Below are 15,859 nucleotides of genomic sequence, written 5' to 3' on the forward strand. Positions count from 1 at the left end.
TTAACATGTTAAAAGCAGGAGAAAGGGAATCAATATTAATTAATTAATAACTAATCAAATTACATTTATATTCAACAAACTTATTTAATTTATGAATTTATAAAAGCTGCATTTTAAATATTGTGTTATAGCTTTAGGTGACTTAAAAGTGTCTTTTAGATTTTAGATAAAGTTTGTAAAACTGGGAAGAGTAAAGACTTCTAACTTTTTGCTGAGGTATGGGGGTCCCTTGAGCAGAAACAATGGTAAAGTTACCTTAGTATTCCTAGAGAAGTTGTGGGTTAATGATTGGCAAGGAGCAGCACAGAAAGAGACACTATAAGATCACACATCAAGAGCTCAGAGGAAAACCAAAAACAAGGAAAAGCAGGAGAAAGAGGAGGAGAGGAAGAAGGAAGAAACAAAGAGAGCAGGGAGAAGAGAAAGGAGTCCAGAGGAGTGGGGACTTGAAGCTTTCGCCAGGCGAGAGCCCCTACTTCTTGATCTTCTTCTTCACCCAAACCAAGCCTGATTGGAACTGAGTATCTGAACCTTGTTAGAGCGTGCTTTTGTGTTTTAAGGGATGTTGGGTTTCCTGGGTAAAAGATACCTCAGTTAGAAACATCTTTCCTGATTAGGGCGCATTTTGTGGATAGGGATATAGGCTCCCATTTATTTTCTGGCATCCAGGGTGCAGGATGCTTTGTGTTTAGTTAGAAGGCAGCTCATCTCTTTTGTGGCCTCTGCAGGAATTTTAAGAGTTTAGTGCTTAGGCCCCTGAAACGCCTTGTCTGTAAATACTGTATATAATGTAACGTTGTGTGTTGTATGTTTTGTGTCGTGTGTAGTTTATTGTAATAAATATTTATTTTAAGCAAGTGTGCCTGGATTATTACTCCTCTCAACAAAGCTGTGCCTAGGAATAAAGAATTCACGTGCCTCTAGTTATACCAGCCGATCGTGTATATGGTTAGAAATTACTTACAAGTTGGGGGATTTGAATAATTATTTCGCTGACTGACTAAACCGCCCGGTCAAATGCTGATTTTCACCAGTTTCGTAATCCCCCATTTGTAACAATGGTCATGAATAGAATTCCAATATCAGGAAAACATACCATTTTGCATTTGATGTCTTTACATGTCCACACACATGTTGTAATTAACATATTTTGCATCCAAACCTACTCATTTATGTAACCAAGGTGCTGTATGGAACGAGAACCAGAGCTTGAAGCTTCACAAGTGCGGCCTGATGGGATACCATGAATGCACATTGTGAGTGAACAGTTTCACTGGATAAGTAAACTGGTGATGGCCATGCTCACTCAGATACAGATTTATTTTCTTTGTTTTATTAAAATGGCAAGCAATTCAGCACCACTTCATCTTCATTCATAACTGTTGGTGGAAACAGACCTGACAGCATTCCCATGAATTTCAGAATCCCTGTTTCGTGACATTCCCAGCTCCCAGAGGGGCTTTCTGTTGTGGGGCACAGGTGTGTGAGTGTCTAAGCAGAGTTCGTGATTGTGCACATTTTTTTGGTGAAAGGAATTTGCCAGGGGAGGTGGTGACAGTGGGGGGTAATTGGGGAAAAATAATTGTTTTTGCCCTGTAGTGGAATACATGTGCCTTTAATTACTTGATCCGAATAAGGCCGAATGTATCAAAAGGCCATATTAGGACTTTAATTGATTTATAATGACAGATCTAAGCAACAGCAGCCACAGTGGAAGCCAATAAAATGATTCCAAATGTAATTTGCACGCACAGCTAATAAAGGCATTGCAGTTGTTTCAGACACGTTTCTTAGATCACAAACAGCTGATCGACAAAAATAGACTCAATTTTTCCAGCTGCACTTCCAGAACAGAACTCTATTGCTTCCTTTCAGTGTGTGTGTTACTGGGAGTGCGCATTAGTTTATGGCTGATGAACATCACAGAATTTAGAACTGAACACATTCTAAATATGTTGACAGACTACATTTAAAGGGTATTTACTGTCATCAATCTAAAATATCTTGTTTTGCAAAATTTCTGTTTTTCCCACATCTCTCTAAAGATTTGCACCTTGAAGCGTTTATTCTTGCATTTGGAGCAGTACATTTGCTAAAAGATTGCTAAAACACAAAACATCCATCCATCAATTTTCGAACTGCTTTATCCAATTCAGGGTTGGGGGAAAGCTGGAGCCTATCCAAGCAAGCATCAAGTGCAAGGCAGGATACACTCTGAATGGGATGCAAGTCTATCACAGGGCACAAACAGACATAGTTATAAACAAAGGAACAAGTAATAGGTTTATTCCATGCTGAAAAAAAGAAGAAAGAGAACACAACGTTTCGGCCGTGGAGCCTTCTTCAGGTGACTAGTTATAAACATGCACACATTCACTTCAGGGACAATTTTCCCAGAAGCCAAAGAACCTACCAGTATGTCTTTGGACTGTGAGAGGAAACAGGAGCACCTGGAGAAAGCCGAAACAAACATGGGGAGAGCATGCAAACTCCACACAGATAGCACCCCAGGGATAGATACTGTATATAGTGGTGTAGCGAGGCAGCTATCTCTGCACCATGCTGGTCATTTTTCTTGTTGTTATACAGAAAAAACAAAAACAGGAGCAGGAATAACAAAGATAGAAAACACTGTACCTCAAATCATACAGCTTGCCTCCCTACAGAGCTAGATTGTTTCTGTATAATTATCAACTCTCATTTAAAATGCATTTAAGAATTTCCAATCTGGATAAAAATTACTCTGTCATTGTGAAACCATTCAATTACCACTGCACAATGCTGCACAATACGACGGCACTAGATTTGTGTGGTCTCATCGTTCTCCCCACTCTCAGACAATTCCATACGTGTGGTCTATGGAAAAAAAAGAACAAACAGCCTAGCTGGTCCAGGAGAGCCAAACAGTAAATATGAACTGCTTGGGATTGGGAAATAACTGATTTACATGCCGAGGAATTTAGAGTTTTTCAGAGAAAAGGTAAAAACAAACAACTGTCCTAACAGTAAGTCACAGACTCACAATAAAAATTGTTAAAAGGTGAAAAAAGACCACAGTGTGAAAACCAGCTATCGGATTTTAAGCAGATGATTTAGCCTGTGTTTAGCCTCTCGATCCAATGGTCATTTAGCATGCAATGGTGGAATTTCAATTTGCTTTTAATGGCCATTTCATACAGCCAGCTGCTTGACCAAGGTGAGACAGAGGGAATGGAGAGAGGAAACTGCTCACCTGGCTGTCCATTAGATATGACAGCAAGCAGGCAGCATACAGTATCCATCATTAGCCCCCTCACAGACGCCACCACATACGAAGGTGCCAAAGTAATCAAAGCCAGCCAGCCTGTGGCCCACCTGCAATGCTGTCTGAATGGCCACACTGCCCACACACAAGCTCATCAACCACGGTGGGCAAAGGGACTCCCTGGAAGGCCCTTTGTAGCAGATTGAGTCTGACGGTGAATTTTTTCAAGAACGCCTTCATCTGTAGTGGGGAGGTCCGTTTTCGACCTCCTAATCCACATGCAAGCAGAGCTCTTCAAATGAGCTTTCTCGTTCGTTGTACAGGTCACTCCTGTGGCTCTTAATCTCTTTTGGTCCCATTCAGACAGGCCACAGTGAAGGCATTCAAATGACTATTCTCTTTTCCCCATTTTATTTCAGCAACATGAGCAGTGCCAAAAGAGATTGCAATGACTAATCATGGCTTAAAAAAACAGATTTTAAGGACATTGATTAGAAGGGATCTGCCCTGGCTTTGTAGCTGGGTGTATAAAGATTTGAAAAAATCAAAGCCTGACTTCTCCTCAAAGGCCTAGAAGTTGTGCTCACTGTATTAAAGGCAAAGTCCACTTCACAAAACATCAATTAAACTGCAGATATTACAATAGTCCTTTGAACAATGTGTGCTGAGTACAGAAGTATAAGGAAAAGCGCCATCAAGTGCTTCACAGAAGGAAGATGAAAGGGCACGCTTATTGTATCAATGCATAAAAGTGGGGTTTGTAGTGCTGAATGTCACTTCAACAGCTGATAAGAAAACAGAAATGGTTTAGGACTAGGCCTTTAAAACAGGCACTACATTCTCCTCATGTACTCAGTCATGTGAGTTAAAATTATTTATACTGTAAGACAAAATATTTTTAATTCCACGTATTCTTTCTCAGGAGCTGAGGCAAGAGAAATAACCAATCATGTCAAGTTGCAGAATGTGCAGGAAACCTTTGGAATTTTTTTTTTTCAGTTAAACTTCATGAATCCCTTCTGTGCCTTCATGGCTATGTTTACCTCTTAATAAACTTAATAAACTCAATAAAACTCTGCATCTGACTCAGTGCTATTCCTCTTCCCATCTTTAATTAAAGCTCAATGTATCAATAATATCAGATTTATAACTGATGAAGGCTGAAGTTAAGTCAAATAGAAGGATTACACAATCATAAGCCAAAAATGCATTTTTATTAAACATGACTTATAAGACATATTTATTTATAATACATAGAATAACCTATAGGACCTATTGTGCACAGAACTGTCAATAAATCGGACGACTACAGAAGCAATTTCCTTCTGCTTTTCTCTGCCCTTGTACAGTCTGCTCCTAACCCAGCTGCTGACCCCCAGAAACGAGGCAGCAGACAGCCGAGGAAATTCCCCGGCCAGCGCTCCGCCTTATTCGCTAACCACAGACCATGCCAGCTCCTCGGCCTGCAAGCCTCGCCGCATCTCAGAAACCGAGCCAGGTCTTTTTTTCATGTCTTTTTTAAATAGAAGAAAATACGAGGACAATCAATGCACATCGGTTCGATTTTTTCATTCCTGAAACTATCGGTGCTGCCATATGACACTTCCTCACTCTGCTCTGGGGCTCCTTGTTTCAGCAGTGCCGTCACACAGTACCATCACTCTGCAAGGCGCGCGCTGCCACAGGTCCTGCTCCGCCCCCAGCACGGGTGTCTGGAGGGGCCGCGGCGCCAGATTCTCCTAAACTAGCGCTCTATGCTCCGCACTTTCAGTGACTTTCAGTGAGCTTTTCTCACTGAAACTGCTAGGTCTCCCAGGCCGAAAGTGTATCAGACGGTGTCGGTTTCCTCCCAGCAGGAAAAGACAATGATCCAAAGTCTTTCAGAAGAGTTATACCAGCTTCACAGCTGACCCCCCACCAAGACAAACCCCTGAGCGAGGAGCTGCTCCCCAGGAGCCCACACAGCAGCCCTGCCCACTGGGACCAGCTGAATCTTGCGGACTGAGCTGGCCGTCAGCACTGGCAGGCAAGGGCAATGAGAGCTAAAGAGGACCAGCCTGCTAGTCCTGCTGCAAAACCCCTTCTGGCTTCCGTGCCACCAACTGGTACAGGACACCGCCGGAGATACTGGTACTATCTTTTACCACAAGTCTAGTGCTGCAGGATTAATTAATTAATTGCTTACACTTACTGTACATAGCGCTTTTCTGGACACTTCACTCAAAGCGCTTTACAGGTAATAGGGACTCCTCTCCACCACCAAATTAATTGTAGTCATAGTCCAATTTTATAAAAATTGCAAGACTACATTTAATGCATTATCATTTTGTTAATGTTTTTTAATATATACAGTACTATAGATTCTTTCAAGTGAACAGAATATGTGGAAATAATGACTGAATAGCTTACAGGTAGGGATCTGCTATAACTGTAAAACACACAAGACCCATAAGAAATGTGTAATATCCCCCTACTGATTTACACGTTGTATTCAAATTTATGATGGACAGTAATAGATCAGATTTCAAGATCCAATTAAAGACAAAAACGTATCATCAAAAGGTAACGGAACACGTCGGCCGAGAATAGACCTGATGTTTGCAGAGAACGACGTGTGACCACGCTGCTCTCCGTGCAGCCTTCTGTCCAACAGGTACCAGTGATGCATTGCCTTTCAGCTTATCTGATGCACCACAGTTCTTCTCAGCATATCAGTGCTGATCAGCATGCAGGAAGTGGGTTACTGTGGAAGTTATGGTAGGCCATAAAACAGCACGCCACACCACCGCCGCCACTTCCTGCGTAATCAGCTACAGGCAACAGGAAAAATAAGGGAAGTCTCTTCACACGTCATGCACAACAAAGCAACACAATCAAGACAACTGCTGGTTTTGCCTAGAAATTCAAAGAAAACAAGCACTTCTAAGTTATAATAATTAATGTACAAGTAAACAATGTACAAGATAAACAGGCAAAAGATGACACAGGTAGCATGCATGTTTCATGTCAAGAAAGCAGCAGAGAAAGTGCAGTAGGTTGGGGAGGCTCTGGGTACACAATTGCTTCTAAAACTGCCATAGTTTCACACCTGTACATGCAGGAGACTTTGCTCCTTTCATGTTTGTTGCATTTCTTAATGCATAAAATAGCAAAGTTACATACTGTAGCAGGCTTTAATACCCTAAATTAAATTGTACCATGGAAATAAAAGTACCTGATAACATCACAGCAGGATGCTTGCTTTACGCACCGAGCTAAAGAATATAAATCCAAAACATCTCTGCAGTGACCAACGTGCCTGCTGCCAGCTGTAGGTGACAGATGCATCTGCTAATTAAGATCAATTGAGCTCTGCTGCTTATTGTGTGCTTTTCTGTATGCTTGAGAGAGCAAATGAGATAGCTTAATAGAGGAGAGAAGAAAAAACATATCTGTAGCTCTCCAAATTCACAATGAGAGTACTTGGCACTCAAAGTGTCTGGGACTACAATGCTTCATTTTGTACAACTAATAAAGATGCATTAGAAATATTTACATTAAGCATTAAAATTGAATCCCAGACACCTCTGCATACAAGCACATCATGATATGTGACTACTTACACATGAGCATACCTTTGCAGACATTCTCTTACAGACTACATAGATAAATAATTATGTTTAATAAATATTAATTAATTCAATTTAATATAAAAATGTGAGAACATATGGTATATTCACACAAACATCATGCATGCCATTTGTTGCCTTTTTTAGGTGAAAGGTAATCAAACTATTTGGCTCCATGTGATGAACCTTCTGTTCTGTTCTCCTTTGTGCGCTCTCCAATTCAGTTTCTCCCTGGTCCTTCCTACACTGTCTCTGTATTTACACTTGCAGACAGTCACTGGCGCCCTGTGTCTGAAGCTCAGATGGCCTTTGTACTGGTCCTGGGCTCCCCTCCTGTCCCCTGTGCTCAATACTAAGCAAAGCCTGCTAGAGTGTGGGAAACAGGATTATTTACTCCTTAGGTGCAAAAGTAACATTTCTTTACACATTATAATGTTTTAATGATGCCAGTTGTTGGTTTATTTGACACTCAGCCATTCTACTGTGTAGTAGTGTGCCTTTCACTCTGAGGTTTGTGCTGTTGCTGTCTCTTTCCAAGTTTGGATCATGGCCTAAGCTTAGCAGGTGGTGACATGGCACTACAGTATCATAACATTAAAAAAAGCTGAAAAAAATCAGAAATACATCGGAAATCACATCTGAGGTTTTTAACTCTGATGTGCCCAAGTACAATTCTGTTTAAAATGCAGGATAGGCTTACACTATGCAGGATAACACTATGAGCTACTTTGTACTTAATGCTCAAGAAAACAGACAGGAAGGAGTCTTGACCCTACACGCCAGTATAAAGAACAAGAAATAACACCCTTATTTTAGTTTTGACATTCCGTTTTGAATCAATAAAGGCTGTGGTTTGTTTTTCACCTGATATTTTAAGCTTTCTGCAAAGCAAGTATCGAGGATCTCGTTGTCCTAGCAGCCTGAGAAGGAGCTCTGTGACACAGAGCGAAAGAGCATCTTCCTACACTTACAATAGGTTATCTCCCTCCCAGCAGCTCGCCCTGTCCTAGTCACAGTCACATGAAAGAGGGCGCAGAGTCTGCAGACACCTTCACCAGCAGCTGTCTGTGATCTCAACAACCACAAAATGCACACCTTTTGCCAAACATCTGATTAAAAATAGGATGCAGAATCTATATAACACTTCACCTTTACTTTGCAGTTAGATGGTTGACCTCTTCAACCGCAGTAAAAAATATACTCATGTGCCAACGAGCTTTGAGCTCGCATCATGAAGGTTTTCCCAGTTCCCCTTCAATATCGCAGCCTCCGTCCTAATTCACCAGCCTTGCTTTACTGTGCTGTGTTTCCTACATGCTCTACCACAATTGTACAGTCTTTTAATACACATCGGGTTGATTTTACCATGGTATACCATCAAAAGCCTTCATAGGGGACCACACCAGAAAGCCTTGCATTCTTGCAGTTGTCTGCCACCACTTGGAGAATCCCAGTTACAGTCTGCTAATGACTTGATGCAGGCTCTTGTCTGCAGCACCCGGGCCACAGAGACCGGCAGAGCTCTCCTGGGAAAGAGCTGATCCACTTGGCAGCCCTCCACACCTCATCCTCCTTTGGACCTTAATAAACAAATGGGCCACAAAAGCTATACTACTGCAGATGCAGGTTGAAAAAACACAGCTGGGTTTACAGCAGTATACTGTATCTGAAAGCACTCTGAATGAGCAAGGCTCAAGCTTGCAATGAGCGATTTGCGGTCCCTTGATTCGGCACTGCAAGCTCACTAGGTCTAGGACTCACTGTGCAGGTCAGGAGGTCATCACACAAGCCAGGAGGAAATAACCCCACCAGCGTGCTGGTGCCCCCTGGACCCCCGAAAGCTGGCCTTGAGCTGGTCGTGAGCTTTCACTTCCCCTCTAAAAAACAAATACATTCTCAGCTTGCCCCAGCCACACTGACAAGGCAAAGCTGCTGCACAAACCTTTCAGTGTATCACTTTAAAATTAACATTTACACGTATTATAACATTAAAAAAGGGGCAGGCAATAATTTTACTTCAAATACAGAAAAGTTTTTTTTCCCTGTTTCTAATTCTGCTCTTGCATTGTTAACACTTCTCAAAGCTCATTTTCAGCCTTGGGAATCATCCACCGTGATGATTACAAAACAAAAGACACATACATATATACTCCTAATCTGTGCTTCCCTACATTTCAGTCTGCCTTTTTTACATTTCTAAACAAGTCTGTTGAGCTGGAGACCTCTAATGAAAACTTTGCTATCAGTCTGTTAGCCATCTCACAAACAAAACCCATTCTCGCCAGTGGCAGTTCAGCCTTCTTTGAGTGAACTTTGCCTGAAAGCGAGAGATAAGGTTGCCTTGGAAACGTGTAAATGCCCTGTGAAGTGGAGGCGGGAAAGAATAACTGACAGTGTGAGGTTAGCTTGCTGAAAGCAAAGTCAGTCTTTTTTTAACCCCCCACTAATGACTCTTGGACTCTCCCTTGGCTGGAATTGTAATCCACAGGGGCAGACCTCAATTGCTTAATTACTTAGGAACATCAACTGCTTTTTTTCATTTAAACAAGGCAGAAACAAAGAAGTGCCTCATGGCACGATACTCAAACACAGTATATCTACAAGCGTAGATAGAAACCACTCACCCTTTCTCACGGCTCATACTGAGGAGGTGTGCCAGGAAGTTTCCCTTTGGCTTTCATGTTTCAGATTAAATGTCAACAATTTTAATACCAGGGCAAATGCCTCAAAAGAACGTATCACCTGAAAGTCATTTTAAAGTAATTTTTTTGTTACAGGAAATTGAGCAAGAAAGGCTCACTCACTTGGAAGGAGAGAAAGGCCATTTGAAACAACTACACAACTCAACTCAAAACACAGCTTTGGTAATGAGATCTCCAGCATTTACTGCTTGGTTGCATGAAATGAATACTGTATCTGTATCCTTGTTTATGTCTTATTTTTACCCCATAAAAGGTACTTCTTCTACTGTAAAAGTAAAACTAAGTGAGGCCAGTGTTGCCCTCCATATTTAGCCTATACCATGGCACACGTCAAAAGCTGGGATTTGTGTTGAGAAAGCTTCAGGGTTGAAGAGCTTCTCTTCATCACTCTACCTGAGGAAAAGAAACTTGCTACAATGACATTAACCTTCAGAAAAACACAAGACACAAGACACTCACCATAGCTCAGTATTAACTTCTTACTACACTCAGTCAGGAAGACTTGAACTGATCACAGACAAAGTCTGCCCAAAGCATATTAAGGCCCAGCTTGAGTAAAAACTTCAAGTGTGTGTGACACAAGGGGAGCTGTGTTCTTACCAGAAGTGAATTGTGCGCACCTAGAAAAGCCAAGATTCGGACATGGACTCTTCACCAGCCAGGTGGATCCCTGCTTTGATTTAATCCAGGCTTTTAAATGAGATGAAGAGAACGGTCATGCATGCACTTGGCAGAGAAAGCAGTTTTAAAGACCGTGCTTCACTATCATTATATTCGATATTTAAGTGTAACAGGTGCGGCTGTGCTCCACCTCTGCTGCGGTTTGATCACAGTCGTGCTCAGGATCAGTGACTCACTGCTCCACTCCAGAGACAGTGGGGAGTTCCAGTACAACAAAAGGCCAGTTCTTCTGCTGCAGGACAATCCATGGGGGTGACCTCGCCTTCTGGAACAGCGGAAAACCGTCTTTCTGCTGCGAGTCGTGTTGGTTGACCTCTTCCCTCTTGGACAGAATTTCCAATCCATCGTGGTGATAGGAGACACTGTACTGTAGAAGTCTCAGTATTCTGGATGAGATGTCCAGACGACATGTACATTTGTAGGAATGTGCATTTTAACCCTGATATCCTGATTTAGTTCCACAACTTAATTCAAACAATGAAGCAATTTCTCACTTCTCCTCCTGATTTGATGTACAGCAGGACTGCTGGTTCAGACAGGCTGCCGTGTACACTCTGCCCTACAGTAAATGTGAAGCTCTTTAAGATTCTCTAGGATGAAAGGCACCATATATAGAATAAGACAATAATACTAGTATTACATGGTTATGTTTATTAAAAGTCTCGCCTTTATAAAAATGATAATGGTGATGGAAACTAAGATAAAACATACTATATACAAAACATATTTTATAAACAAATATAATTAAGCTCTTGTGTAATGCCGGCTGTATGACTATTTTTGACAGATGGTTGGAAATATAGTCGACAGACTGACTCACTATCAGCACTGAGAGAAAACTTGCAAAGTTTGAAATTAAGCAAAACCCTACACTCTATAAGAGAAAGCAAAGTGCTTCAATAAGCAGCCGAAAGCTTTTGCATTACAATAGAGTAAAAATGAGAGTTTGATATGAAATACTTTTTTTTTTTCTTTAGCACAGTTTCTTTTCCTGGCAGGCCCTCTCTGAGTTCCAGTGCCCTGGATTTGTGTCAATGCACAAGTTTCTAATTCAGAGCAGAAACTGCAGAGCAGATCATAACTGAGGGCCAGGTTGCTGACAGATGTGTGTGGCTGTATTGCTGAGCTCCAACACATTCCCCTCAGACAACTGCCCCGCTCACTCCGAGAGAGAAAGAGAGAGGGAGGGAGGGAGAGAAGGAGAGAGAGGGAGAGGGAGAGGGAGAGAGGGGGAGAGAGAGAGAGGGAGGGAGAGGGAGAGGGAGAGGGGGGGGGGAGAGAGAGAAGGAGAGAGGGAGAGGGAGAGAAGGAGAGAGGGAGAGAGGCTGCAGCAGAAGACACCACCAGCCCACAGGCATGTTACAGACCCCAAGATGAAAGTACAATCGTCTAATCGTCCTGTGAAGTTTATTATGCAGGAGATCTTTTCCACAGAGCTCTGCTGTGTTGGACTGAGCAGCCATGACACAGAGATCATGTGAATGATGTAGCAAATGCTGTGCAAAGACCAAGCCATCACATTAGCTAGGACTTCACTAGACGGTTGATATTTATACAGCACCTCTGCAGGCAAGACATGGCCACTAGTTGCCACATACTGTGACCTTGCAATTTCTACATAAAGAGTGGAGCACAATGTGACAGTTAAATACAACCTCAAATGAACTCAACCAGCCTAAATCAAGGGAATATCTCCAATCTAAATATAAATTTATTTGCATTTATTAAAGGCGACTTACATCTGTCATGATTTATACAGCTGGACATTATACAGGAGCAATCTGAGAGAAGTACCTTGTCCTACCCTGGATTTGAACTGGAAATGATGGCATTTTGACACAGATCCAAACTGTTTTATTTCACTCATAAGCACACTGCACGTTTAACTGGGCTGTGTTTCGAGACCAGGCTGGCAGCATCTAGCAGTGTGTGCATGCATTAAACACCCTATTCCCTGTCCTATCTTCAACACAGGCGGTCCCACTACCAGAAGCCAAGTTCCTCTCCTTTCATCTGAAAGGTATGTTCTTAAAAACCTCCTTCCTTTTCTGTAACTCTTAGGCCAACTTTGAGCACCAAAAGAACACAGTTTTTTTCAAAAATAAACATACTCAAGTGCAAGTGCCAAGTGTACCATGATGAAACTTGGCGAAAGGTTCCGTTTTCCTCCCTTTTCCACTTTGTTCTGTGTGTATCTTGGCCAGACCCAATGCCACAGTGAGGTGTAGCTTCAGTGTATTTACTGCAGCAAGTGTGAAGTCCCAAGTGCTATTTAGCACTAATTAGGGACCCAACGAAGGGTGTAGTCACTGAACCTCTGCTTAAAAAAACAAATACTGCCATGGATGAAGCATTTGCTTTTATCTGAAACTTGAATAAAACCTCTATTTTAATAAACCGCTAAATCTTTTTTTTTCTCACTCTGGCAGCTAAAGGTGCTCAGACTGAAATACAATAGTGTTCGTTTTTTTCTGCTGCAGCCCTCTCTCTCCCTCCTCACTGCACCAGGCTGATGGGAGGGCTCTCAGCGCGAGCATGCGGCTGGGCTCTCATGATAAATAGACAAAAGTGCTCTGGAATGTTCCGGTGAACTGCCGAGGCCGTGTGTTTTGGCGGGAAACTCCTCCTGTGTGATTTCATAACCTGAAGGCTCTGTTGCTCATCTTCCAGATCTCAGAGAATGAACAACAACAAGGAAAAGAACACGCTGTACCAACACTGAAAACAAATAGGTGTGAAGAAACAGATGGGAAATTATTTTCAAAGTGTATCTGATGGATCTAAAAAATAACGCACAGAATTAATCATTTTTTAAAGTAAATCTCAGAACTAAGTGCATCTCAGGTCTGAAGTAATTAGGCTCCAAAATATTTTTTTGCAAGAATATTTTAATGACTTTTAAAATCACAAAGACAAATGCCAGTTTAATAACTTTTCACGGAGTGGATTGGTTCAGGACAAAATAAGATAACGTTGTTTAAAGGAAATGTTCTCTACTGTACGTATGGTATAATCTTCATGCTTGTATAAAGAGCACAATTCTTTCTAAGACATTGTAGTGTAAGTCAAAGATTAGGAAATATTTCACCTCATTTCTCTATTCAAAACACAGCAATTTTCAGATCATTCCTGACCACTTAAAAGTTACACAGCATACAAACTGTCTCCTGCAGGAGATAAGGGGGTAATAAAAGTGGTCTAGCTTTTATCTGCTAAGTAAAAACTGCTAGCAGGGTAGAATGGAAAGCTGCTTTGTGTTAAAAAAATAAACATTAGCCAATAGCACCTGCTCTAAATCACTTTCTGGACTGTATTCACAAAAGGCTGTCTTGAGGGGTAGGAGTGAGGGACTGGTTTCAACATTTAATTCCTCCATCAGACGGAAGGTTGGTCTAAGCTGGTGTTGCCCATTTTACTTGGTTTGGAAGGCAAACACAAACACCAACACATTTTAAAAACACACAATGTGCAAAATGTAAGTTATTAAGAGGTGCAACGGGCCTCAGGAGCCGTGAGAAGTGAGGGCCTGGAGACAAGAGGGAGCTAAACAGCAGGAGGAGTCAACCCCTTCTGGCTCACATTCCCCAGGTGTTCAAAGTGTGGAAATTCCCATATCACACACTTTCGCTCAACCTGCCCTGTGTGGGCATCGTGAGGCTGGTGTGTGTGCTCAGTGCTACATACAGTAAGCGTGCAATGTTGCTACTCTTCCAAAACCAGGCTCTTTCAGGGTCATTTACAATTCAAGCTCCGGCAGTTTGACTTCATCCTGAACGAAGGGTTTTTGTTGGGGTTTTGTGGGAGGGAGGGGTTTGTGATCGCATGAAACTGAGATCTAGTGAACAAAGGTGATCTAGCATGGAAATATCTGAGTGTTCAAGGAGAAACAGGGTGAATCAAAATTAATACTCAGTCACAGAGTTTGAATGAAAGGAACTGTACAAACTTCCTTGGAAACTCCAGGTCAAATCCAGAAAGTACCCATGTAAGCTAAAAAGATATTCTTCAGGGACAGATTTTGGGAAAAGTACACAACATTTGGTGCTTTGATTAATTTATACCTCGACAAAAGAACTTCATTATAAAAAGGGTGAGGAATAGATGCAGTTTTACAACTGACAATCACATTAGAAGACAGCCAGTTCTGCATAAAATTACCATTTAACGTAATTCTTCTCCCTGAAGGGAAATTTCCATCTGAATCAAAGATAAAGACAGATTAAGAGGTGAAACTCACACCATGGAGGTATGTGTTTTTTTCTCCCAGTAAATGTTAACTGCTGATTTTTCACCAGGCTGCTGATCCTAGGCACAGCAAATTACATCAAAGAAGTAACAAAGGAACAAAATTAAATTTTCCACTACAACAGTGGCAAGTCATTGAACCTAAATGCACGGGTTTAAGGTATTCTATTTGAAGTCAAGGAATAAGTGAAAGATCACAAAGATGATCTGAAGAAAAAGATCATCCAGTAGATTTATGTCTGTAGCCCAGGTTTATCCTTTGACTATACACACCCACGGCTTCTGTGTCAGACAACAAGCCTTACTAGACAGTGCCCTGGCCAATTTCAGCTGTCTCATTTCGAACCTCCTCTCCACATGAATCGTAGAATGCAAAGCGCTACTCCATAAGCACTTGGAGTTTTTGTTCGCAATACTTTTTAAATTAAAAGCAAAGACACCCGTGTACCTCATTTGTGTAACTAGATTCTTATCAAAAGGAGCTTTTGGGTGCTTCTGTGCTTGGGGGCCGTTCAACGACCAAACTGTCAGCCAGTTTAATAAACTTTTTTTTAAAATATAAGCTGTGATTTGCTGCCAAGCTGACTTAGCACATAGCCGGAGCAAGTCAGGAATAAATTGAAGATGCCACTCACAGACTGGGGTGAATAGAAATCCTTTTATTTTCACTGCTCAGAGAACCTGCACTTTTCAAACCAGAGTCCCATCTCTATGTCTCTTCTTCCAGTGGGACAGTGAAAGCAAACAATCCCCTGTCTGGAAAACATGAGATCATACAGAGAAAGAGAATCACCAGTGGGGAGGGGGGCTTTGACAGATTTTTTCTTCAAAGCAAAATTTGCACCTTTTCTTTTTTTAAACGATGTTTCACTGCACATTGCAGAACAACACTGCACCTGAATCGAATGGAGCAAACACTCCATTTGTAAGAAGTGGGGAGGATCACTATGTAAATACTGTAAAAACACGGTACAAAATGTTAACAGGCTGCAGCCGTGCATGTCTCTGTACTTCTGTAGGCTGCACTTTCTGTTCTGGTTACAGGGATGTGGAATGATTTCCTAGCACTTTCAAATCCCACCTGAACATGCTCTTTTAGCCTTTAAATTACTGTATCAATCTGTCTAAGACGATCATCAGAAAATGTGCTACAGAAAATGAAGACTATTATTAGGGCTGCACTACACTAGAAGCATTTGTAAAGCATTTTTTCAGATTGGCTGAAGCTCATCTGCTGCTCCTGAATGCTACAGTCAACACTGGCACTGTCTGCAGCACAGCAAGGCGACAGGTTTTCTGTCCTGAATTTTTTTACATTTGTAGGTGCCTATACACATCATGTGAGGCATAAAACACTTAAATTTAGCCATAGAAATGTA

General features: G+C 41.6%; 1 protein-coding gene across 4 annotated transcripts in view; it reads right to left on the minus strand.

The window, feature by feature from the left end:
* Positions 1 to 15,859, minus strand: part of kcnq1.1 (potassium voltage-gated channel, KQT-like subfamily, member 1.1) — a 283,894-nt gene that overhangs the window by 172,463 nt on the left and 95,572 nt on the right. The window contains exon 15 of one of the 4 annotated variants that reach the window (XM_088610909.1): positions 15,128 to 15,236. The exons of the other annotated variants lie outside the window; for them this stretch is intronic. Coding sequence (XP_088467035.1) covers positions 15,146 to 15,236 — 91 coding nt within the window. The 3' untranslated portion in view covers positions 15,128 to 15,145. Of the gene's footprint in view, positions 1 to 15,127; positions 15,237 to 15,859 lie in introns of those variants that run through there. 4 annotated transcript variants of the gene reach the window in all.

This window comes from Lepisosteus platostomus, chromosome 18, assembly GCF_059453375.1.
Source record: "Lepisosteus platostomus isolate fLepPlt1 chromosome 18, fLepPlt1.hap1, whole genome shotgun sequence".
NCBI lineage: Eukaryota > Metazoa > Chordata > Actinopteri > Semionotiformes > Lepisosteidae > Lepisosteus > Lepisosteus platostomus.